The sequence below is a fragment of the Vipera berus genome, assembly GCF_964194415.1.
Source record: "Vipera berus genome assembly, chromosome: 2".
In the NCBI taxonomy this organism is placed as follows: Eukaryota; Metazoa; Chordata; class Lepidosauria; order Squamata; family Viperidae; genus Vipera; species Vipera berus.
The window spans coordinates 286,134,476-286,159,569 of record NC_138203.1 but is presented as its reverse complement, the minus strand read 5'-3'; the positions used below and the strand labels follow the sequence as shown (position 1 = coordinate 286,159,569).

General features: G+C 43.1%; 2 protein-coding genes across 2 annotated transcripts in view; one reads left to right on the top strand and one right to left on the bottom strand.

Annotated features, from left to right (window-relative positions):
- LOC308661729 (zinc finger protein with KRAB and SCAN domains 7-like) overlaps window positions 1-25,094 on the bottom strand; it is a 375,370-nt gene that overhangs the window by 271,452 nt on the left and 78,824 nt on the right. The gene's annotated exons all lie outside the window — the stretch shown is intronic.
- On the top strand, window positions 8,257-18,000 carry LOC308661720 (uncharacterized protein). The gene is made up of 5 exons (XM_081316875.1): window positions 8,257-8,855; window positions 9,774-9,888; window positions 10,000-10,067; window positions 12,868-12,997; window positions 15,481-18,000. The coding sequence occupies exons 1-5, from the start codon at window positions 8,448-8,450 to the stop codon at window positions 17,610-17,612; spliced, it is 2,853 nt and encodes a 950-aa protein (XP_081173001.1). The 5' UTR covers window positions 8,257-8,447; the 3' UTR covers window positions 17,613-18,000.

Below are 25,094 nucleotides of genomic sequence, written 5' to 3'. Positions count from 1 at the left end.
GTCACATGAATGGGGCTGTGTGTGAGCATGAAGATGCATACACCAACCAGCCACATAAGTGGCCTAGTGTTCAATAGGTTGAGGCCTGGTAGTGGTCTACAGCCCACAGGTTAGGGACCCCTACCTAAGGGGAACTAGATCTCATGGTCTGCCCATTTCTAATCCAGCACCCAAACCACTTATGATCATGATTGATTGATTGATTTATTGATTGATAAAATTGATAGGCTGCCCATCTTACCTCAAGGTAACTCTGGGTAGCTTATTATAACATGATTATTATAACAATCTTCCACAAGGGCCAATATGAACTAGAAAAAGAAATTAATCACAAAATTCCATCCAGTCAAATCAGCCAACTAAACGTTTGTCATTCCTTCAGCTCTGGATTATTCCATCTCTAACGATGGGGGGGTGAGGTGTTACCCCCCGTTGATAGGGCTCGCAACTTGGGCGTCCTCCTGGATTCACGACTCAATTTTGAAGACCATATAGGAGCCGTGACCAGGGGGGCTTTTGCCCAGGTTCGCCTGGTGCGCCAGTTGCGACCCTATCTGGACCGAGATGCCCTACGCACAGTCACTCATGAGCTCGTGACCTCCCGTTTAGACTACTGCAACGCTCTCTACATGGGGCTGCCCTTGAAGACCACTCGGAGGCTTCAGCTGGTGCAGAATGCGGCCGCGCGAGTTGTGATGGGGGTTTCCCGATACTCCCATGTAACACCTCTACTCCGCGAGCTGCATTGGCTTCCGGTTGCCCTCTGGGTGAGATTCAAGGTGCTGGTGATGACCTATAAAGCCCTAAATGGCTTGGGTCCGGGATATCTGAGGGAACACCTGCTGCCGGCATCAAGTTCCCTTCGTCCAGTGCGCTCCCACAGGGAGGGTCTTCTCAGGGTGCCACCGGTAAGAGATTGCCGGCGGGTAACACCCAGGGATAGGGCCTTCTCAGTGGGGGCGCCTGCCCTTTGGAACCAGCTGCCAGTGGAGCTGAGGACTGCCCCCGACCTCCGTTCATTCTGCCGGGGCCTGAAGACATGGCTCTTCGAGCTCTCTGGCCCAGGCTGAGGATTAATCTTATTTTAACTGGGGTTTTATTTAGGCAGGGACACATATAATTTCTTTTAAAATTTGTTTTTAACTTTTGTATTTTGGTTTTTTAATCACCCTGTAAACCGCCCTGAGAGCTTCGGGAAAGGGTGGTATATAAATGTAATAAAATAAATAAATAAATAAATAAATTTCAGAGGAGGGGGGTAGATACCCTGCTTATCGGCTGAAATTTAATGCCTTGGAGGAAATCATGTTGCCCTGCCATACAGTCTTGGCACTCAATCAGGGCAAAAAAATCACAATTACAATGGGCTGAACTCAAGAACTAATATCCAGCAGGAAACGCCAAACTAATCAGATGACCTGCATTCCCAGGCTGAGCTTAGGTTTTCTTTGTTAAATTGGAAAAAAAATCTTTCCACCAAGAAATTAGTATTTCAACTAGCAATAGCAATAGCACTTAAACTTATATATCACTTTACAGTGCTTTACAGCCCTCTCTAAGCAGTTTACACAATCAGCTTACTGCCCTCAACATTCTGGGTCCTCATTTTACCACCCTCAGGAGGATGGAAGACTAAGTCAACCTTAAACCAGTCAGGATCAAACTCCTGGCAGTGGGCAGAGTTTGACTGCAAAGCTGCATTCTAACCACTGTGCTATCACTTGTGAAAGAAGCCTCAGAGTTCTGATTTGTTTCGTCTTCTTTATCGGAACCTTGACACCTATATGTGGAAAACTCCCACCCCTGACAAATACATATTCTTCTTTCCCAAAAAGAGACATAGATCAGGGACAAGCAGGAAAAGATTAATGAGCCATTCAGAATTGAATTGCTGAACTGCTGGCAGCTGGCAGTCAGCAGAAATAACCTGAAGTACTGCATTGTAACCACTATGCCACCATGGCTCTTATTGAATGAATGAATGAATGAATGAATGAATGAATGAATGAATGAATGAATGAATGAATGAATGAATACTAAAGAAAGCTGAAATACTGGGATATTTGGCTACCATAGTTGTTATTTGCTTACAGAGAAGTACCCCAAGTATCTAGAGCAGTATTCTTCAAGTTTCGTAACTGTAAGATAAGTGGACTTCCATTCCCAGAATTCCTCATGGTGGCTGTGGAATTTTGGGAGTTGAAGTCCACAAACGCTAGGGTTGCCATGATTGAAAAACATTCCTCTACAGAAGGCATGTCCAACTAGCAACATCATGTGACGTCGTGCAACATATCACGACTTTTTCCCCATTGTTGGCAATGGGGTGGGCTCAGTTTCGGCGTGATGCATCCGGCCCGTGGGCTGGCAGTTTGACATACCCGCTCTAGAGGATTTCGATGCTTGGCACTTGGTTCATATTTATGATGGTTGCAGTGTTCCAGGGTCATGTGATCCCCTTTTGCAACCTTCGGACAAGCAATAACAATGAAGAAGCCAGATTCACTTAACAAAACTATTACTAACTTAACAACTGCAGCAATGGCAAGGAAGGTTGTAAAATGGTCCAAAACTCACTTCATATCTATCTTACCAATGGAAAATTGGCGCTCAATTGCAGTCAAAAGCCGAGGACTACCTGAATGGAGCTAAGTGTTTGTGCACTGATGAGGTTAGCTAGTTTGGTAATAAAACATCTGCAAGGAAACTACCAAGCTCAGAGAGAACGCAGGAGCCCTCATTTCAACCCTGAGCTACAAATATTCTCCAAGAAAAGTGTAATCTGGCTCAGTAAATGGAAGGGATGATTTTTATTTTCTTTTATGTTATACTTTATTTTATAAATAAAAATAGGATCAAAAATCACATGAACCTTTACCTAGGTCATCAGTAGGCATTTTTTTGCCCACGCCAGTCTCTGTCTGGCCCTACAGAAGATTTCCCAATTCCAACTGAAGTTGGTAGAATTTCTCTTGGATCTGCCATTCGCTGGTCTACTAATTTAGTCACTTCATCAAAAAATGTAATAAATTTGGTTTGGCATGATCTGTTTTTGACAAACCTGTGCTGGCTACCGGTTATACCTTTGTTTGCTTCTAGTTGTTCGTAGACCTGTTGTTTGATTATCTTTTCCAGCATCTTCCCAGGTATTGATGTTAGACTGATTGGTCTGTAGTTTCCTGGGTCTGTTTCTTTCCCTTTCTTGAAGATGGGAACCACATCAGCCCTTTTCCAATCCTCAGGTACTCCAGGATTTTTGAAAGATATAGTTCAATGGTTGTGAGATCACATCTGCCAGCTCCTTCAGAACTCTGGGATGTAATCTGTGAAGTCCCGATGATTTATATTCGTCAAGGTCGGATAGGTGTTGTCTTACCATTTTCTTGCTTATTTTAATTTTTGTTTCTAGTTTGTCTTTTGCAGTAGGTTTTTTGGCTATGTTGGGCCATAATTTCTTTTTGTCTGAAGACTGATGCAAAGAATGTTAAGCAGCTCTGCTTTCTCCCTACTGCCTGTTTCTTCCCTGCCATCTTTCATTCTTTTTTCTGCAGTCTCGCCAGCTTGACAAAAGCAGCTTTCTCCTTTGTTGCAGAAAAAGGCAGCAAAATCCCACTTCTACCATGCTGCACGCCCACTGGGCAATCTTCCTAGGCTTACCAAATCCCAGCGCTGAAAATGAAAGATGAACAGGTAAAAGAAACAATGATAGTATGGACAAAGAATTTTGGATTTAATGTAGAGAAGTGGCAAAGTTTGTGAGAAAAAAACTATAAATTGACAATGTCAGCTTCTTATAAAGAAAACCTATACAAAATGTTTTATAGATGGCACTTGCCACCAAGAAGATTAGCAAAAATGTTTAAAAATATGTCAGAGAAATGTAGGAAATGTAAGCATAAACTTGGTACTTATTATCATAAGTGGTGGACACGTGTTAAACAAAGATATATTGTACAAAAATTCATGCTTGGCTAATACTGATCTAGCACTGATGTTACCTAGTTTGGGTAATGAAACATTTGCAAGAAAACAATCCTGAGCTATAAATATTCTCCTTTATTGAACCTGCTACTTTTCAAACACTAGGTCTGTTTAGAAGATCTAAATTTGACTTTCAAGCAATATGAAGAGCAAAGAAGAAAGTAGGGAAAAGCAGTAGGCCACTCAGATATGAAGTAAATCATATCCTTGATGAACACACAGTAGAGGTGACAAATAGATTTAAGGAATTAGATCTGATAGACAGAGTGCCTGAAGAATTATGGATGGAGATTTGCAACATTGTACAAGAGGTAGCAACTAAAACCATCCCCAAGAAAAAGAAATGCAAGAAAGCAAAATGGCTGTCTGAGGAAGCTTTGCAAATAGCTGAGAAAAGAAGGGAAGCGAAAGGCAAGGGAGAAAAAGAAAGATACGCCCAATTGAATGCAGAATTCCAGAGAATAGCTAGAAGAGATAAGAATGCCTTCTTAAAAGAACAGTGCAAAGAAATAAAAGAAAAGAATAGAATAGGGAGGACCAGAGATCTCTTCAAGAAAACTGGAGAGATGAAGGCAAAGTTTCATGCAAAGATGGGCATGATAAAGGACCAAAATGGTAGGGATCTAACAGAGGCAGAAGAGATTAAGAAGAGGTAGCAAAACTACACAGAAGAACTATACAAGAACAAGCTTAAAGTCCCAGATAACCACGATGGGGCGGTCACTGACCCCGAGCCAGACATCCTAGAATGTGAAGTGAAATGGACCTTAGGAAATGTGAGCAACAAGCTAGTGGAAGTGACAGTATTCCAGCTGAGCTATTCAATGCAGTAAAAGTGCTACACTCAATTTGCCAGCAAATTTGGAAAACTCAGCAGAGGCCACAGGATTGGAAAATGTCAGTTTACATTCCAATTCCAAAGAAAGGCAGTGCCAAAGAATGTTCAAACTATTGCACCATTGCACTCATTTCCCATGCTAGTAAAGTTATGCTTAAAATCCTACAAGCTAGACTCCAGCATTATGTGGATCGAGAACTACCAGAAGTACAGGTAGGATTTCGTAGAGGCAGAGGAACTAGAGATCAAATTGCCAACATACGCTGGATCGTGGAGAAAAGCTAGGAAGTTCCAGAAAAATATCTATTTCTGCTTCATTGACTATGCTAAAGCCTTTGATTGTGTGGATCACAGCAAATTGTGGCAAGTTCTTAAAGAGATGGGAGTACCAGACCATCTTATTTGTCTCTTGAGAAACCTATATGTGGGTCAAGAAGCAACAGTGAGAACTGGACATGGAACCACTGATTGGTTTAAAATTGGGAAAGGAGTCCGGCAAGGCTGTATGCTGTCGCCCTGCCTGTTTAACTTATATGCAGAGTACATTATGAGAAAGGCAGGGCTAGATGAATCAAAAATTGGAATTAACATTTCTGGGAGAAATATCAACAACCTAAGATATGCAGATGATACCACTCAAATGGCAGAAAATGAAGAGGAACTAAAGAGCCTCTTGATGCAGGTGAAGAAGGAGAGTGCAAAACCTGGGTTGAAACTAAACATTAAGAAAACCAAGATCATGTCATCTGGCCCTCTCAATTCTTGGCAAATAGATGGGGAAGAAATGGAGGTAGCGACAGATTTTATTTTCCTGGGCTCCAAGATCACTGCAGATGGGGACTGTAGCCAAGAAATTAAAGGACGCTTGCTCCTGGGGAGGAAAGCCATGGCAAATCTAGACAGCACATTAAAAAGTAGAGACATCACCCTGCTAACAAAAGTGCGTATAGTCAAGGCTATGGTCTTCCCAGTTGCAATGTATGGCTGTGAAAGTTGAACCATAAGAAAGGCTGAGTGCGAAAGAATTGAGGCCTTTGAACTATGGTGCTGGAGAACACTCCTGCGAGTCCCTTGGACTGCAAGGCGATCAAACTGGTCAGTCCGAGAGGAGATCAAACCTGACTGCTCTTTAGAAGGCCAGATCCTGAAGTTGAAACTCAAATACTTTGACCACCTAGGAAGGACTCCGTGGAGAAGAGCCTAATGCTGGGAAAGTTTGAGGGCAAGAGAAGAGGGGGACGACAGAGAATGAGGTGGCTGGATGGAGTCACTGAAGCAGTAGGAGTGAGCCTAAATAGACTCCAGAAGATGGTAGAGGACAGGAAGGCCTGGAGGAACGTTGTCCATGGGGTCATAATGGATCAGACATGACTTCACAACTAACACCACCAACAACAATACATTGACTGCCTTAAGGAGTAATATTCTGACAAGGAGAACAATCAACCAATGGAACAGCCTGCCTTCGGAAGTTGTGGGAGCTTCATCACTGGAAGCTTTCAAGAAAAGACTGGACTACCATCTGTCAGAAATGGTGTTGGGTTCTGTTTGTTTGTTTGTTTGTGTGTGTGTGTGTGTCCCGACCTAAAAAGTACCTTTCCTTTTGTAACAGCCTCTATAAAAAAAAGAGAAGAAAGGAGGGCAAGACGTTTTGGAGAGGACACGACAGCCTCTCACGGAAAATGCAGCCTTTCTCTTCTCGTTACCTTGAGCACCTGCGTTGCACAAGGCATCCACCAGGGGGCTCCCTCTGCCAAACGATGGGAACACAGCTGGCTTTCCGGAGGAGGAGCAGAGAAGGAAATGACATCACAGCCTCTCTAGGACGCTGCACTCTCTCTCCATCACCCTTTGCTGCAGGTAAAAGAGGGCTGCGGGGATGTCTTGCAGGGGAGACAGCCAGATGTGGTCCTAAGGGAGGAGAAAGGGGGGTCTCTCTTCCCATGCAAAGGGAGGCGGAGGGTCCTCGCCCTGGAGGAGGGAGGGACACATGCCAAGTCCTCATCCAAGTTCAGTCTTCTGAGTCCCAAGAGTGGGAGAGCCCAAATCCCATGCTCCCCAGCAGCCCCTTTCCATGCACCCAACAGGCCATTGGGGGGAGGGGGAAGCAGAGGACCAGACCAGCCTTGTTGCTCCCTCCTGGACGAAACTCAGGATTCCCAGGAAAGAGATGGAGACTGAGGAAGTCCTTCACACCTGCTTTTCTGGGAACAGCTGGAGGTGGGGGGGGAGGAAGGGGAGGAGAAGGAAGATTTGCCTTGCAAATCTCAAGCAAGAGATAAGAAAAGCTTTGCAAGACAGAAGACACCCGGTCCGGATTCGCACTAGGTGCTGGATGAGGCTGAAAAGAGCCAAATCCTTCACAATGAAACCTGTCTTGGGAGGGGGAGTGAAGCAGGACAGTATCTCCAGACCCTGTTTGGGGGTGAAGTTGGCTCCTCCCTTTGGCTGACCCTTTGGGGCTTCAGGGCATGTTGTGTGAACCTGCCTGCATGTAAGAGTCTCGCTTGGCTCCCCAAAAGTCAGTCCTGAAAAAGGGTAATGGAGCATCCTAAGCCAGGGACATGTTCTTGCATTTCTTTTGAGGTGAACACAGATGTTCTGGTTGACTAATTTTTTTGGAGTTTTGACATGTTGCATGAACCCACCTGGAGATGAATGTAGGTTTAGTTTTTTAAAAGCAAGACCTTCCTTGTGAAAAAAAAAACAGAAATAGAAAATGCTCCACATACACTAATTCAGCATTCATGGAATATGGTAGTAGTAGTAGTAGTAGTAATATAAGAAGAAGAGGAAGAAGAAGAAGAATTAATTATGAAATACTGCGACCTGGCCATCAAAATTGCACGATTATGGATGAAACATGTAACAGTGATACCCATTGTCATCGGGGCACTGGGAACTATGTCAAAAAACTTTGCAAAATACATCAAGAAATTGCAGCTTCCTGCAATAACTCCAGCAAAGCTACAAAAAACTGCACTACTTGAAACATCTTAGATTTTAAGGAGATACCTGGTTGATACCTAGGATGCTGGCAGCAACCGTGTCAACCATTAGCGCCGGTCAATTTGAGTGTTCAGTTGACTGAGTTTCATGTTTTTATGAATAAAAGTTTAATAATAATAATAATAAAGTTGGAAGGGACCTTGGAGGTCATCTAGTCCAGCCCCCTGCTCAGGCAGGAAACCCTATACCATTTGAGACAAATGATTGTCCAGTCTCTTCTTAAAAATTTCCATTGTTAGAGCATTCACAACTTCTTGAGGCAAGTCGTTCCATTGATTAATTCTTCTAAGTGTGAGGAAATTTCTCCTTAATTCTAGATTACTGTTCTCCTTGATTACATTAGGGTTGGATTAGAAGACCTCCAAGATCTCTTCCAACTCTATTATTCAGTTCTGTTCTGAATTTATTTTCTTTTCCATCTTAGAAACACAAACCGGAAGCCATTTGTACTCATCATATAATTTTATAGATAAAAGTATCTCTCGGCTAAAGAGGGCTGAATGTCTAACTCTCACCACAGCTGCAGCAAGAGAAACAGTCCTTTGAATGAAAGGTTGCTTGGAGATTCACATAAGAGGCCCTGGACCCATTTGGAGTTGCGTGACAGGACAGAGAAAGAATGGAGACCCAACCTTTAGCAAGTGAGGGAATTGAAAAAGGCCTTTCAGCTGTTCGGCCTGGGAGCTGTTCGGAGACCTGGGCAAGAAGTGGGCAGAAGATGCTGGAAGAAGACACCATCGTCCCTTCAGAAGTTCAGTCCTTGAACTTCAGGAGCGTCCGATATCAGGCTTCTGAGGATCCCCGAGGACTTTGCAGCCGACTCCATGACTTTTGTAATCGATGGTTCAAAGCAGAAAAGCACACCAAAGCCCAGATGCTGGACCTGGTTGTTCTGGAGCAGTTTCTGGCCCTTCTGCCCGTTAAGATGGAGAACTGGGTGCGAGAGTGTGAAGCAGAGACCAGCTCCCAGGCGGTGGCCCTGGTGGAAGGCCTCCTCTTGAGCCAGGCAGGGGAGCAGAAGGAGCAGGTGAGAGACCTTCACTCTGGGAGCCCAGAAGGGGTTGACTGGAATAAAAAATGTGGTTGAATTCTTCACCCCTCCCTACCAGTCCCAAAGGTGCTTTTTTCACAAGGCAACTGGACTTTTTTCATTGAAGATGTTTCTCTTCTTATCCAAGAAGCTTTTTCAGCTCTAATGGAATGGTGGGGAATGGATGGATTTATACTCCTTGCAGAAAGCTGGACATTTGCATTCTTTTGGAGAGTCATTCAGGCCACTTGGAAGTTTATCTGTGTTCTCAGGGTCACCTGAGTGGGGCATATGGTTGTGGAGCCTTCTTGGATCTGCTGAAAGGACTGTGTTGTAGAGTGGAGATAGATGATGTTGAATAGCCCTCTCTCAATAGACGGGGAGGGATACGACATCATTTATTTCCCGTCTACAACACAGTCCTTTCAGGAGTTCCAAGAAGGGTTTACACCCATTTGTGCTACTCAGCTGGCCCTGAGACACAGATAAACTTCCAAGTGACCTCAGCATTTCTAAAACAATGAAAATGACCAGCTGCCTGCAAGGAATATAAATCCTTCCATTGTGAACCATCCACTCACAGCTGAAGACATTTCTTGGATGAGAAGCAAAATTTCTTCAAAGAGAAAAAATAGAAAGTCCAGTTGCCTCTTGAAAAAGCATCTTTCGGACAACCATGACCTGAATGTCTGAGAATCTCCATAGACATCTCCCTACCAGGTTTCTGGAATTCATAATATGTGAAGATGTTTCACTAATTCTTGTAGGATATTGTTTCATTACCTGTTATAAAAAATGACAGACATTCCTTTCTTATTTTCCAGCCTCTCTGGTGAACATTGGAGACTTTCAAGAATCCACTTTGTGTTGTGTGATGTCCACTAATTCTTCTTTTCTCCTGTCTCCTGTTTCAAGTCTTTCACAAACGACATCAGAGATTCTGAGAGAAAAAGGAATCCATCAAATTCTCCTCAGGAGTTGTTTTTGAGGAGCATTTATCTGGAAGATCCAAGTCTGGACACCTTGGGAGGTAATCAAAGGTCCTCAATTCTCCAGAAAGTCCCAAACTCTCTCCTCTTCTGTAAAATGTCTCTTCCTATGTTATTAATTATGCTTTTTAAAATTCTGTTTTTCCTCACAGGGAAGACTCCAGTGGAGTTGTCTACTCTGTATGGTGCAGCTGAGACAGTAGTTGAACCTGCAACTCAAGTAAGAGGAGCAAATTCACTAATAAAATAGAATAACAGAGTTGGAAGGGACCTAGTTCATCTATGTCAGCGGTAGGGAACCTTGGCACTTTTATGACTTGTGGACTTCAATTCCCAGAATTCCTGAGTCAGCTTGGCTGGTTCAGGAATTCTCAGTATTGAAGACCACAAGTTATAAAAGAGCCAAGGTTCCCTGGTCTAGGCAAACCCCCGCCCAAGCAGGAGACCCTATACAATTTCTGACAGATGGCAGTCCAGTCTCTTCTTGAAAGCCTCCAGTGGTGAAGCTCCCACAACTTTTGAAGGCAAACTGTTCCATTGAGTGATTGTTCTCACTGTCAGAAAATTTCTCCTTATTTCTAGATTGAATCTCTCCTTGATCAGTTTCCATCCGTTATTCCTTGTCTGGCCTTGAGGTGTTTTGGAGAATAGGTTGATCCCCTCCTCTCGGTGACAGCCCCTCAAATATTGGAACACTGCTTTCATGTCAACTCTGGTCCTTCTCTTCACTAGACTAGCCATGCCCAGTTCCTGTAACCGTTCTTCATATGTTTGAGCCTCCAGTCCCCTAATCATCTTTGTTGCTCTTCTCTGCACTCTCTCCAGAGTCTCAATGTCTTTTTTAATACTATGGTGACCAAAACTGGATGCAGTATTCTAGGTGTCGTTTTACTAAAGGGTTACTTATTAGATTCAAATTCTCCCTTTCCTTCAGGAAGTCACAATGGTATACAGAGCACTCTTTCCTTCCATTCTGGAAGAAAAATACAGAGAAAAGCAACAAAGATGATCAGAAGTTTGGAGGCTAAACTGTACAATGAATGATTGTGGAAACTAGATATGTCTAGTCTAGCAAAGAAAAGGATTGGGGTGACATGACAGCAGTCATAGCCAAGAGGGGATCAAGCCATTCTCCAAAGCAAGTGAGAGCAAGAACAAAAGTAACAAATGGAAGATGATCAAGGAGAAAAGCAACCTAGAACTAAGGAGGAATTTCCTGATGGTGAGAACAATTAATCATTGGAACGGCTTGCCTCCAGAAGCTGTGGATGCTCACATCACTTGAGGTTTTCAAGAAGAGATTAGACAAATATTTCTCCAGGATGGTATAGGGCCTCCTGCTTGAGCAGAGGGTTGGAATAGAGGACCTCCAAGGCTCCTTCCATTTATTTTTATTTATTTTAATTCCATTTATATCCTGCCCTTCTCCGAAGACTCAGGGCGGCTTACAAGCTTAGCAGTAGCCTTCATTCTATGTATATGCCTGCTTATTAGGGCTTTCACACACACCCCAAGCGGCATTATTACAAAGTCAGCTTAATTGCCCCCAACAATCTGGGTCCTCATTTTACCTACCTCGGAAGGATGGAAGGCTGAGTCAACCTTGAGCCTGGTGGGATGCGAACCTGCACTAATTGCAGGCAGCTGGTGTTACTTAAGGAGGCATTAGCCCACTGCTCCACCAAGGCTCTGAGCATCTGAGCATCTCTGATACTCTATGATTCTATAATTCTTTCTTCTTCTGGCTTGGATATTTTTGTATTCCTGAGCAACGTGGTATGGGGAATAGAAGATTCAAGTTGCTCTCAGTTGCCTTAGGCCCCTCTGAGGTCTATTGTTTGGATACAATGGATTGTAAAATCTACCTTGAGATTTATATTAAGACAACTTTTTTTTAAGACCAGTACTTAACTCTCCCTTTTTCTGGATACTTTTCCTACTATTAGTTTACACACGCTAACTTCTTAAAGAGTCTTTCAAGAGATGGGAATATCACATGGGCAGCAAGTGCTAAACTGCACCTGTTCGTTTTGTAATTTTTTGACTTGGAATTGTGCAAGTTTGTTCAAAAATACATAAATACTCAAATAGCGCAATACCATTTTTTAAAAGTCTTGTCTACAACCAGTGAAAAGATTAAAAGATAAGGCAGAAGATTAAAATCCAGTGAAGGTAGCCAAATACAAAAATCAAATTGTCATGCATGTAATCAAAGAACTTTTGGATTGCAAAATAATTTCTAATCCTCTGATTCATGTCTGGATTTGGAGGCCAAACTATCTTGCTTTGTAAAATTTCTTTCAATCCCAAGAATTTTTCTCTGCTTTCTCGTCCTCACTTCAGCCAATGACTCAGATAGAGATAGATGGATGGCTGGATGGCTGGATGGATAGATAGATAGATAGATAGATAGATAGATAGATAATAGTTATATGATAGAGATGATAATAGATTAGATAGAAAGATAGGTAGATAGATGATAGTTATATGATAGATGATAGAGAGAGATGATAATAAATTAGATAGATAGATGATAGTTATAAATAGAGATGATAGATTAGATAGATAGGTAGATGATAGTTATAGATAATAGAAATGATAGAGCATGATAGATATATATAGATTGACAGATACTATATATATATATAGAGAGAGAGAGACAGAGAGAAAGAGAGAGATGATAATAGCTACATAGAGACAGAGATAAATAGCTAAAGAGAGAGAGAAAGAGATGGATAGATATATATAGATATAAAGTGAGTGAGAGATGGTAGATCCATAAGGTAGATCTATTCACCGAATGGCACTGAAAGTCTTGCCACATCAATCATCGATTAAGCTTGCCTGAACTATTTCTTCACTCAAAGGCTTTTGATCTATTTTTTTCACCTAAACCTTGAAATCCTACCAAGCACAGCCATTCAACTTAGTGCATGTCTTTGCTTTGGGAATTTGTACGTAATGGGATAGACCTTACAAATCCTCCTTGACCTTTTTTGGTTCTTTGTTTCCCTGTGCAGGAGGGTGTTGTGTCCTTCGAGGAGGTGGCCGTGTATTTCTCCAAGGAGGAGTGGTCTCAGCTGGATTCTGACCAAAAAGCACTCCATTGGGAAGTCATGCTGGAAAATTATAGGAATGTGGCGTCTCTGGGTAAGCAAATTTGCTACTCGCCCATCAGAGAATTTAATAATCAAATGCCATCTGCTTTTTCTTATTAAAAGGTCTCCAAAGAGATGTCATCTCTTGGGAAGAAGCAGGAAGAGATCTAGCCTTTTTCTATTCCAAGGAAGTTATCTATCTATCTATCTGTCTGTCTGTCTGTCTGTCTGTCTGTCTGTCTGTCTGTCTGTCTATCTATCTATCTATCTATCTATCTATCTATCTATCTATCTATCTATCTATCTATCTATCTATCTATCTATGTAGTTGTTAAGGGAATCACTTGTCAACATCCAGCTCAAGGATCCAAATAAAAATCCAGATTAATTCCCTTTCCGAAAATCTTACACTTATATTGAATACATGGCATGGTAATGTTGAAGCAAAAGTAACTCTTGAGATTCCCAGACACCAGTTCATAGAATTAAACAATCTCTCCAGCCAAACCCTCTCTCTTTCCCTCTCTCCCTCCCTCTCTCCCTCCTTCCTCCCCCTCTCTCTCTCCCTCCCCCCCTCTCTCCAACCATGTTATTTTGGTTTGAGAAAAATAAAGAGTAAATGGGAAATATTTGGGGCGGGAAGAAAATAGACAAGTTTCAAATTGGATTTATTTCTCTTGGGTCTCTGCTGGTTATTGACCCCCCACTTTCCAATGAATGTTAGGTTTTCTCCTAAAACCTCCCTGAATGTTTCCTCTGATGTTTCCTTAACTGCTCTTTATTTGAATGCTTTTTCTACCTGTAATGATGGCATTTGGAAGTCCTAATAGTGTTACAGGGATTTGGCTATTAGAGAATTGGGCTCTCTGATGGGACAGGTTCTCAGGTAATGGGACCTTCCACTCCAGGGGTTCTTCCCACCCACCCCCAATTTTTTCCAAGGCTTCCTTTTGTAAGTTCTGCCCGGAAAATGCAGGGGCATCTAAGGATGAATGAACATACCCCGTCTGAGTACTATTTTTTTCAGTGCAGGGCTCCCTCCTTGAGATGAGTTCCCAGGTTCAAATCCATCAGCATGTCCAGATTGAAATTAAACCAATGGGTCCCCCATCATCAAGCCCATTATTAAATAGAGGTAGTTGTCGAAAATCCCTCTTGCTTCCTTGGAACTGAATCTGGAGCAGTAGACCAGATGGTGCCCCACCACAAAAGTCTAAATCAGAGGTCCCCAACTTTTCTGGGTTGGTGGCCTGGAGGGAAAGGGAGGGGCAGGTGTCTTTATACGGTCATGTGCACATGCAAATGGGGCCACATGGACAAAAAACGCTCACAGCAACACTAAGGTCCATGTGATGCTCGCGACAATGTTAGCACCCATGCTACACGGTGACGCTAAGGTCCACATGACGCTCCCGTTGATGCTAGCGCCCACATGATGCTCGTGGCAACAGTACCACCTCAGCAATGCTCATGGCGACGCTAAGATAAGTAGGAGGGTGGGTGCGCGCAGACACACACATGCATACTGGCAAGCCACTCATGTGGCCCGGTGGCCAACAAACATAGCCCGGTAGTGGGCTGTGGCCCAAAGGTTGGAGACCCCTGGTCTACATGATTGTAATAAGTGAGCATATTTGCAGCTCATGGTTGAAATGAGGGATCCTCGGTGCTTTCTGATCTTGGTTGTTTTCTTACAGATGTTTCATTACCCAATCTGGGTAACATCATCAGCGCCAGTAAGGAGTGAGAACAAACCCTACTCCTTACTAGCACTGATGATGTTATCTAGTTTGGGTAAAGAAACATCTTAAAGAAAACATGGAGGACAAGAGAGACCCCAACATCAGCTCTTATATCAACCCAATTGTAAGGAGCTGCCTCAGCTAAGCCACCCAATAAAGCAGAACTCTTGAAACAGACATTGTCTCAAAAGGAACTTTTATTAGGGGCTAGTGATAGCAGGGAAAACAAGACGAGGTCTGAGGAAAAACCCGTGGAAGCGATATAATAAAAGCATTATTCAATACTCCTCCCCCCAGAGTCCAGTGTTCATTTGAATTCCAGCCAATCCACAGGTGGAATAGTGTTTTAACTGGCTTCTTTGGCGCATTCTTTCAAGGTCTCTCTCACTTTCATTTGCTTCTGGCTCCAAGCGCAACCATCTCTCAGATAAGGGTGATACATTCCATCCCCTGGGGGAAGGGCACCATAGCAGGACAGTGCAAAGTATCCCCAAGTCATCCCCCTTCCCAACAGAATGGCAGGCCACAAAGAAAAGTTACAGATTCAGGAATAGGCATAAGGAAACAATAATATTCTTTGGGGACCTGGCACCAATACCAGGCATCACCCCAGGTTTTGAACATACCCTGATAGACACAGGCAGAAGAATCACAAAAAGAGCTAAAAGGAAGATTTGAGAGGGGGGGGCATAATTAATGTTCAAATAAGAGATGCAACAATGAGGGGTCTTGATCCTGTTTGCATCTCACTTTATGTCAACTTTTCTTTTTTTCTTTTTTTTTCTGCTCCAAGCTGGTGATGAATGGAGGAGGATGGATTCTGGCCAAGAATCAGCAGCAGCATTGCAAAAAGGCAGAATAAAACACGCAGAGACATTTTTTGGAAAGCAAGATTCTGAGGAAAAACAATTAAAGGGGGAGCTAGAGAAATGCTCTACTTTACCACATATAGCTGTCAGTGATTTCTCCGGCAACGATGCTCAGCCAGAAAAAGAGGCTTGGCTGGAGTGTGGAAAAATACCTGCAGACGAATCAGGATTATACGACGGTTGCGGAAGCCACGTGATAGAGAAACCACATGAACATGAAAAACATTTCCGAAGGACCTCCTCGGTTACTTTGCCTCAGAGAATACAAGGAGAGAAACCATGTCAATGTCTGGATTGTGGGAAAAGCTTCAGAGACTCAAATGATCTTACTTCCCATAAAAGGATCCACACAGGAGAAAAACCGTACATATGCAAGCAATGCGGACAGAGCTTCAGTTTTCCACAAAGCCTCACTTCCCATTTTAGGAGTCACCCAGGTGAGAAACCATATGAATGTCCCAAGTGTGAAAAGACCTTCAGTCAAAAATATCAGTACACTGTACATAACCGAAACCACACTGGACAGAAACCATATAAATGTAGGGAGTGTGGAAAACACTTCACTAATTCAAGTTCCCTCACTTACCATAACAGAACCCACACCGGAGAAAAACCATATAAATGCCCGGAGTGTGGAAAGAGCTTCACAACTTCAAGTTATCTTACTGCTCACAAAATGACCCATACCGGGGAGAAACCCTACAAATGCAAGAACTGTGCAAAAAGCTTCAGACAAAAATATCAATATGTTGTACATAACAGAATCCACACTGGAGAAAAACCATATAAATGTACGGAGTGTGGAAAATGCTTCACTAATTCAACTTCCCTCAATCACCATGAAAGAATCCACACCGGAGAAAAACCATTTGAATGCAAGCAATGCGGAAAGAGCTTCCGTTCTGCAAAAAACCTTACTTCCCATGCAAGGATTCATACAGGACAGAAACCATATAAATGCCAGGAGTGTGGAAAATGCTTCAGTACTTCAAGGTACATGGCTATCCATAAAAGAATCCACACCGGGGAAAAACGATATAAATGCCAGGAGTGTGGAACATGCTTCACTAGTCCAAGCTATCTTACTGCTCACAAAATGATCCATACCGGGCAGAAACCCTACAAATGCAAGAACTGTGCAAAAAGCTTCCGACAAAAATATCAATACGTTGTACATAACAGAATCCACACAGGAGAAAAACCTTATAAATGTACGGAGTGTGGAAAATGCTTCACTAATTCAACTTCCCTCACTCACCATAAAAGAATCCACACCGGAGAAAAACCGTATGAATGCAAGCAATGCGGAAAGAGCTTCCGTTCTGCAAAAAACCTTACTTCCCATGCAAGGATTCATACAGGACAGAAACCATATAAATGCCAGGAGTGTGGAAAATGCTTCACAAGTTCAAGTTCCCTGACTCTCCATAAAAGAATCCACACTGGGGAAAAACCATATAAATGTCCCAAGTGTGGAAAGGCGTTTAGACTAAGATGTCAATATGTTGTACATAACCAAAACCACACTGGAGAGAAACCATATAAATGTACAGAGTGTGGAAAACTCTTCACTAATTCAAGTTCCCTCACTTCTCATAAAAAAATCCACACCAGAGAAAAGCCATATAAATGCCTGGAGTGTGGAAAGAGCTTCACAACTTCAAGTTATCTTACTGCTCACAAAATGATCCACACCAGGGAAAAACCCTACAAATGCAAGAACTGTGCTAAAAGTTTCAGAAAAAAATGTCAATATATTGTACATAACAGAATCCACACTGGAGAAAAACCATATAAATGCCTGGAATGTGGAAAGGGCTTCAGAATTTCAAGTTATCTTAATACTCACAAAATGATCCATACTGGGGAAAAACCCTACAAATGCAAGAATTGTGCAAAAAGCTTTAGACAAAAATGTCAATATATTGTACATAACAGAATCCACACTGGGGAGAAACCGTATAAATGCTCAGAGTGTGGAAAGGGCTTCACAGTTTCAAGTTCTCTTACTGCTCACAAAATGACCCATACCGGGAAGAAACCCTGCAAATGCTAGAACTGTGTAAAAAGCTTCAGACAAAGATATCAATATATTGTACACAACAGAATCCACACTGGGGAGAAACGGTATAAATGCTTGGAGTGCGGGAAAAGTTTCCGTTCAGCAAAACATCTTCCTTCCCATAAAAGGATCCAAACTGGCGAGAAACCGAATGCATGCTAGGAATGTGGGAAGACCTTCAGTGAAAAACATCATTTTACTGAACATAACAGAATCGACATAGGGGAGAAGCCGTATAAGTGCTTGGAGTGTGGAAGATATTTCACTGTGTCAAAGTTCCCTCACTTCCCATAAATGGAGCCACACTGGGGGAAAATCGTACATTTGTCCAATGTGTGGATAGGGCTGTACTCAACATCAGTCCCTTTATGAGCACAGAAAAGAATCGTATAAACAAATTGTCAAAAATTTGGGACGCTTGAGCTATTTATTACTGTGCATAAATGAAATGTTAGGGAATTTAGGGAAGATAAGGAACAATGAATCTGAAGAGAGTGGAGAAAAATAATGACAATTGGGTTTTTTTGAATAATGTTGAGGATTTGTCCATACAGAGCCCTAAATATAATCTTTTTTGGAAGACCCACTTTACACCCTTCACTTTTTGCATCTCTAAATTTATTGGCCACTAGAAGCACCTAACATAGTTACATAACAATGACTCTGGCCTTTGACTTTGCTCTTTTTGCCACTTAATTTATATCTCCATCATTGAATATTAATTATAAGGGCTGTCAACACTTTCATTTCTGCAATAGTGGCGAATATCTGTAGCTTGGGTGTAGGATGAGGGTGAAGGTTTGTTCTCCAAGCTAGTGAGTTGGTTTCTGAACATTTCGTTACCAGGCCAGGTAACATCTTCAGCAGAGTTTAGAGGATGTCAGGTTAAGTGTTTATAAGGGCTTCAGGTGTGGGTGTCAATAGTGGGTCAAAGGAGAGCAACTAAGATGATCAAAGGCCTGGAGACAAACATGAAGAACGGCTGCAGGACTTGTCTTTGGTTAGTCTAAAGAAAAGAAGAAACAGGAGTGAAGTGATAGCAGTATTCCAGTATTTCAGAGGCTGTCACAAAGAAGAAGGGATCAAATTATTCTGCAAAGCACCAGAGGGCAGGGTATATATATATATCCTTTCCTTGACACACCATATCATACAGAATTTCCCTCTCTTTTTTACATGTCATGAATCACATTTACCAATTAATTTAACACACAAAGTTTCATTTCCCTTCTGAAGTGGCTATCAAAACATCCAGGTTGCATTCCTCCCACACTTATTTATTTATTTATTTATTTATTTTATTATATTTATATACCGCCCTTTCCCTGAGGACTCAGGGCGGTTTACAGGGAATTAAAAATCAAAACATACAAAAGTTAAAACCAGTTAAAAAATATTAAATTCACCCTGTACACTTAAAAACCCCAGTTAAAATTTTCTCCTCAGCCTGGGCCCGAGAGCTCGAAGAGCCAGGTCTTCAGGCCCCGGCGGAATGATCGGAGGTCGGGGGCAGTCCTCAGCTCCACCGGCAGCTGGTTCCAGAGGGCAGGCGCTCCCACTGAGAAGGCCCTATCCCTGGGTGTCACCCGCCGGCAATCTCTCACCGGCGGAACCCTGAGCAGACCCTCCCTGTGGGAGCGCACTGGGCGAAGGGCGTTTGATGCCGGCACTTTAGTGATTCAAAACCAAACAGTTAAAGCAAAAGGCTGCTTCTTATATTATCAGTGCAAAAACATGTCAGAGTTTGCAGCATTAACAATATCAGTAAGATACACCAAGCCCCCCCCTTGTACAAATGATCATGTAATGACGGGCCCAATTGTTGGGACTCCGAGAGGTGGCTGGGCTTAGATAGGGGCCTCGGGTTGAGATGTGTTAAGAGGCCCCTGATACATTTTTAGCCAGTTATTTTAAAAGGTTAGGGAGGGAGAGGGATAGTAGGGTGGGGAGGGAATTATTAACCGGCACTCAGTCTGGGCCTGTTAGAGGTCCTGACGGGACGGGGTTGGGGGTGGAGGCTGCTGGTTCTGTGAATGTCAGGGTGGGGCTTCAAATCCCCACAACGATAGGGAATGGCAGCAGGTGGTTGCACGGAGGGCGACATCAACATCTGGGATCGCGTCCCCGCTGTCTTCGAGTGGGGGCGTGCTCCGACCCTCCGGTTAGCACCCTTTTGCCTGGGGATGAGGGTGATCAGGCCCCTGAGCTTAGGCTGGTTTATTTTAACGCCAGATCCGTCATTAACAAGGCTCCCCTCATCCAGGACTTTATCAAGGAGGAATGTGCGGATCTGGCGTGCATCACGGAGACTTGGTTGGGCTCGGAGGGAGGGGTTCCTCTGACCGAGTTATGCCCTCCAGGTTTCCGTGTGCTACACCAGCCACGGGCTCAGGGCAGGGGTGGTGTGGTGGCGGTGGTTGTCCGGGAGACTTTATGCCCGCGGGAGACCACCATTGTCCAGATGGCCGGGAGTGAGTCCCTCCTCCTGAGATGTGGCCCTCGGGCTCAGTTGGGCTTGTTGCTCACATACCTGGCGCCCAGCTGTGTGGCAACAGCCCTGCCTGAGCTGCTTGACACCCTCTCAGGGTTGGCGGTGGAGTTCTCCAGGCTTATAGTTCTGGGTGACTTCAAACTGCCCTCACTGGGAGGGCCGTCTGAGTTAGCTCGGGAGTTCATGGCTTCCATGACGGCCATGGGCCTGACCCAAGTAATTCAGGGCCCGACTCGTGGGGGGTCACACTCTCGACCTGGTGTTCCTGTCTGGACAGTGGTTGGATGATCTGGGAGGAGGTTCACCAACCATTGTCCCCCTGTCATGGTCAGATCATCATCTCCTGCGGCTGGTCTTCCGTTATACCACCCCCCACCGCTGGGCTGCGGAACCGACCAGGTGGTTCCGCCCCAGGCACCTAATGGACCCGGAACGGTTCCAGATGGCGCTTGGTTCTATACCCATCGCCCTCACCCACAGCCCAGTCGATGCCTTGGTGGATGCCTGGGAAAGGGTGGCCACCAGGGCACTTGACTGTGTTGTACCCTTGCGACCTCTGACCCAGCGCAGATCCCGTTGGGCTCCATGGTTTTCTGCGGAGCTCCGGGAGATGAAGCGTCGGAGACGGGGTCTAGAGAGCGGTTGGAGGTCCAGCCGATCCAAATCTGACCGATTGCAGTTAAGAACCTTTATAAGGTCTTATCTTGCGGCAATGAGGATGGCGAAGTCTAATTACTTCGCTGCCCTCATCGCGTCCGCAGATAATCGCCTGGCCGCCCTGTTTAGGGTGACTCACTCCCTCCTTAACCAGGAGGTGAGGGAGGATCCCTTACAGGGACGGGCCGAGGAGTTTAGTCATCATCTGACGGACAAAATCGCTCATATCCGGGCCGGTCTGGACTCTGACTGGGCGGAGTCAGACGTGGAGGAATTGGACGGTCTTGAGCATGTTATCTGGACTGAGTTCGACCCTGTTTCCCCTGATGATGTGGACAGGATCATGGGGAGGCTGAGCTCCACCACCTGTTTGTTGGATCCGTGCCCCTCCTGGCTGGTTTATGCGGCCCGGGAAAAGACATGAGGCTGGTTCCAGGCAGTAATAACTGCTTCTTTGAAGGAGGGTGTCTTCCCCGCCGCCTTGAAGGAGGCGGTGGTGAGACCCCTCCTCAAAATGCCTGTCCTGGACCCGGCTGTTTTAAATAATTATCGTCCAGTCTCCAACCTTCACTTTTTGGCGAAGGTTGTTGAGAGTGTGGTGGCGCATCAGATTCCTCTGTTCCTGGAGGAAACTGATTATCTGGACCCATACCAATCGGGTTTCAGGCCCGGGCACAGCACGGAGACAGCATTGGTAGCGCTGGTGAATGATCTCTGGCGGGCTCGGGACAGGGGTTGTTCCTCTGTCCTAGTCTTATTAGATCAATCAGCGGCTTTTGATACCATCGACCATGGTATCCTACTGCGGCGTCTCAGGGGGTTGGGAGTGGGAGGCACCGTTTTACGGTGGTTCTCCTATCTCCTGGGCCGCTCGCAGTCGGTGTTGACGGGAGGGCAGAGGTCCACCCCAAGGCCTCTTGTTTGTGGAGTTCCTCAGGGGTCGGTTCTCTCGCCCCTCCTGTTCAACATCTACATGAAGCCGCTGGGTGAGATCATTCGTGGTTTCGGGGTGGGGTATCATCAGTATGCTGATGATACCCAACTTTTTCTTTCCACCCCGAACCAACCCAGCGATGCCCTCGCCGTGATGAAGTACAGGTAGTCCTTGACTTACAACAGTTTGCTTAGTGACTGTTCAATGGCACTGAAAAAAGTGCCCCCCAAGCCACAGCCGAGCAAGACACCTGCCTGCCTGTCTGGTGGCACTCTTCCTCCTGTCCGAGGTTTTCATTGTTATGAGCATTTCTCTTGAGGATTGGCAGTGAGGGTGGGGGGGCTGTTTGGTTTTTATTCCCCCCATCTGGTGGGTAGTTGCATCAGGTTTTGGTCACTTCACATGACCCTGAGACACTGACCGTCATAAATATGAATCAGTTGCCAAGCATCTGAATGTAAATCACAAGACCCTGGAGATGCTGCAACATTCCAGCTGATCGGCACTTCTTCTGGGCTCAGAAGTGCCAGGATCAGCGCCGAGCACCAGCTGGAGACTGGCGCTGATCCTGGTGCTTCCGCTCAGCCCTGCAGCTCCAGCCATCTCTCACTCAGGCTTGTGCAGTGCTGCCACCGGTTCAGCTCATTCCCCTCCTCTGCTACCACTTTTCCAGAATGGTCGCGTACCACCTGCCAGGTGCCAATGTACCACAGATGGTACCCATACCACTGGTTGAAAAGCCCTGGTATAAGATACTAACTTCTGATGAAAAGTTAATTAAAAAGTGTATAATTTATTACTAAATCTGAAAATGAAAGATGAACAGGTAAAAGAAACGATAGTATGGGCAAATAATTTTGGATATAATGTAGACTTAGAGAAGTGGCAAAGTTTGTGGGAATGAAACTATAAATTGACAATGTCAGCTTCTTATAAAGAAAATCTATACAAAATGTTTTATAGATGGCCTTCCACCAACAAGATTAGCAAAAATGTTTAAAAATATGTCAGAGGAATGTTGGAAATGTAAGCATAAACCAGGTACTTATTATCATGTGTGGTGGACATGTGTTAAAGGAAAGAGATATTGGACAAAAATTCTACTTGGCTAGAAAAAATGTTAAAGAAACATATAGATGATAAACTTGATTTTTTAAATTAGGCATAATGTCAGAAAAGCTTGATAAACAAAGTACGTACTTGATTTTACATGTGATAACAGCAGCAAGAATTATATTTGCACAATATTGGAAGAATGAAGAAACACCACCAGAAGAAGAAATAATTAAAAAGATTGTGTGGAAATGGACAGACTTAACTTTGAGGTTGAAAGAAAAAGAAGAAGCAGAACATTTCCAAACTTGGAACCTATTTTATCAATGGTTAGAGAAAAGAATTAGGGATTAGAAATATAACTTGTAGTAGTGAATAAGAAACTCAGACAACACGTTTTGTTCAATGATTACTATTGAATTGTATTAAAAAAAATTAATAAAACTTTATAAAAAAAAAGTTCCCTGAATTTGGTATTGAAGGAAAAGTCTTCATCAGGGTTCAGTCCAAGCCGGGAATAAACAATACGGCGACTGCTTTAGAAAGAAGGTTGTAGTTTATTGAAGAGGAGAGCCAGACAGGAAGATGGCTCTGGAAGAAAAGACAGAAAGAGACCACATGTAGGGAGTAGATTTTTATACCCTCTGGTGCTCTTGAGGTTGTTTCCTGTTCCTGTTTGAGGCTTTGTGTTTCCTTTTTTTTTTTTTTTTACAAATTTTACAAATTTTGTAATATTTTTCTAATATTACATTTTCTAATATTTTCTAATATTACATTCACATATTTGAAAAGCAATGTGGTGGCTGGGTAGTAGTAATTCAATTACATACAGATATCATTAGTACAGATTTCAAATTGCTACCATAAACATTTCCTCTCTTTTTCCTTTCATATATACTGTGTCAAGTTTCTGACATATGGGCTTTTCAAGTGACTCTGAGGCATTGTTTACCTTAAAAGTCCTTTATTAGCCTAATACACCGGCAAATGCTTGCTCAAAGGAAGCTGGAATCTGAAATCTCCGCCCCTAGCACAATATATTAAAACACAATTCTCCACCTTTCTAATTTTGTCATTAATCATATTCTCCAATTAATTTAAAGAATCAGTTTCCCTTCAGTTAGAAAACCCACCAAGGTCTTATCTTCTTAGTTAGAGATGGCCTTGAAAGGTGCAATCCTACTCATCCCCCCTCCCAACCTTAAACTAAATGTCAGCAAGCAATACACAAGTTTAACTATGAAATAGCTACTTCTTCATCTCTTGTCAAGCAATAACATTCAATGTTAGCAGCGTTGACATACTGTCTATTTGTAAATTTAAATACAAGTTTTACCCTATCAATCACATGGAAAATAACTTTCTTACATATATCAATAGTTTTTAGTTTATATATATTCTATTTGTTTTAGCATACAAGCTTTTAGACAATCAGTGACCTAATAGATTTTTCCGGTTTAAATTTCCACTAACATTTAGATTTAACGTTTGATATTTATCATTCCCAAGATTTTTAATATACTCCCAATTCCTCTATCACCATTCCTCACAAAATCTAATATTCAAAATACACGTCTATTTAACTCCTCACCCTCTATATCAACAAATTAAGAATACAATATGATATCCTTCCTTTTTGCTAGCTTTTGATTTCTTTAAAGTAGTAATCAAAACTTCTTTTTATTTCAGTATTTAATGCTTCCTCTCTCTTCCTCTTTGCATCTGCTATCTCTTGCTTAAACTAATAATTTTTGGTTTTGACGTTCCATATAGACCTGTTTATTACTTTCATCAATAGGTTTTTAGCTTATCTACATCCTGTTCACCTTTACATGACCTTTATGTACAAATCAATATTCACATTTAGCTATTAGTATTTATACTGCTAAGTTTTAATGACCAAAAACTTTTCTTTATCTCAGTTCATAACAATGTCTTGTGTTCAACATGCACATCTTATCTATTTAAGTATATTCTTTTTTAGATTTCAGTAAGATGGTCGAAACTCCATTCTTCTTCAGTCTTATTCTACCTTTTTTCCTTTGCCAAATCATCTTCCATGTCCTTGTTTTGGGGTCATCAAAGCACATTTCCTTGCGATGTCATATATATTAATTGATGTTGGCGAAACCATCCGTTCACCATTTTTTTGAGAGGACTTGTAGATATGGTGGGTCATCTCTTTATTCTTCCATATCAACGTGGTTGTTCTGAATTGTTTATCTTCTCATCCAACTGTTGTTGGGTTTTTTTTAGATTCTCCAATTCCTTGTATAGGAAACTTTTCCTTTTACCAAGTTGTCGGTGTCTTTTCTGGATTTTCAAATGTCAATATTTGTTG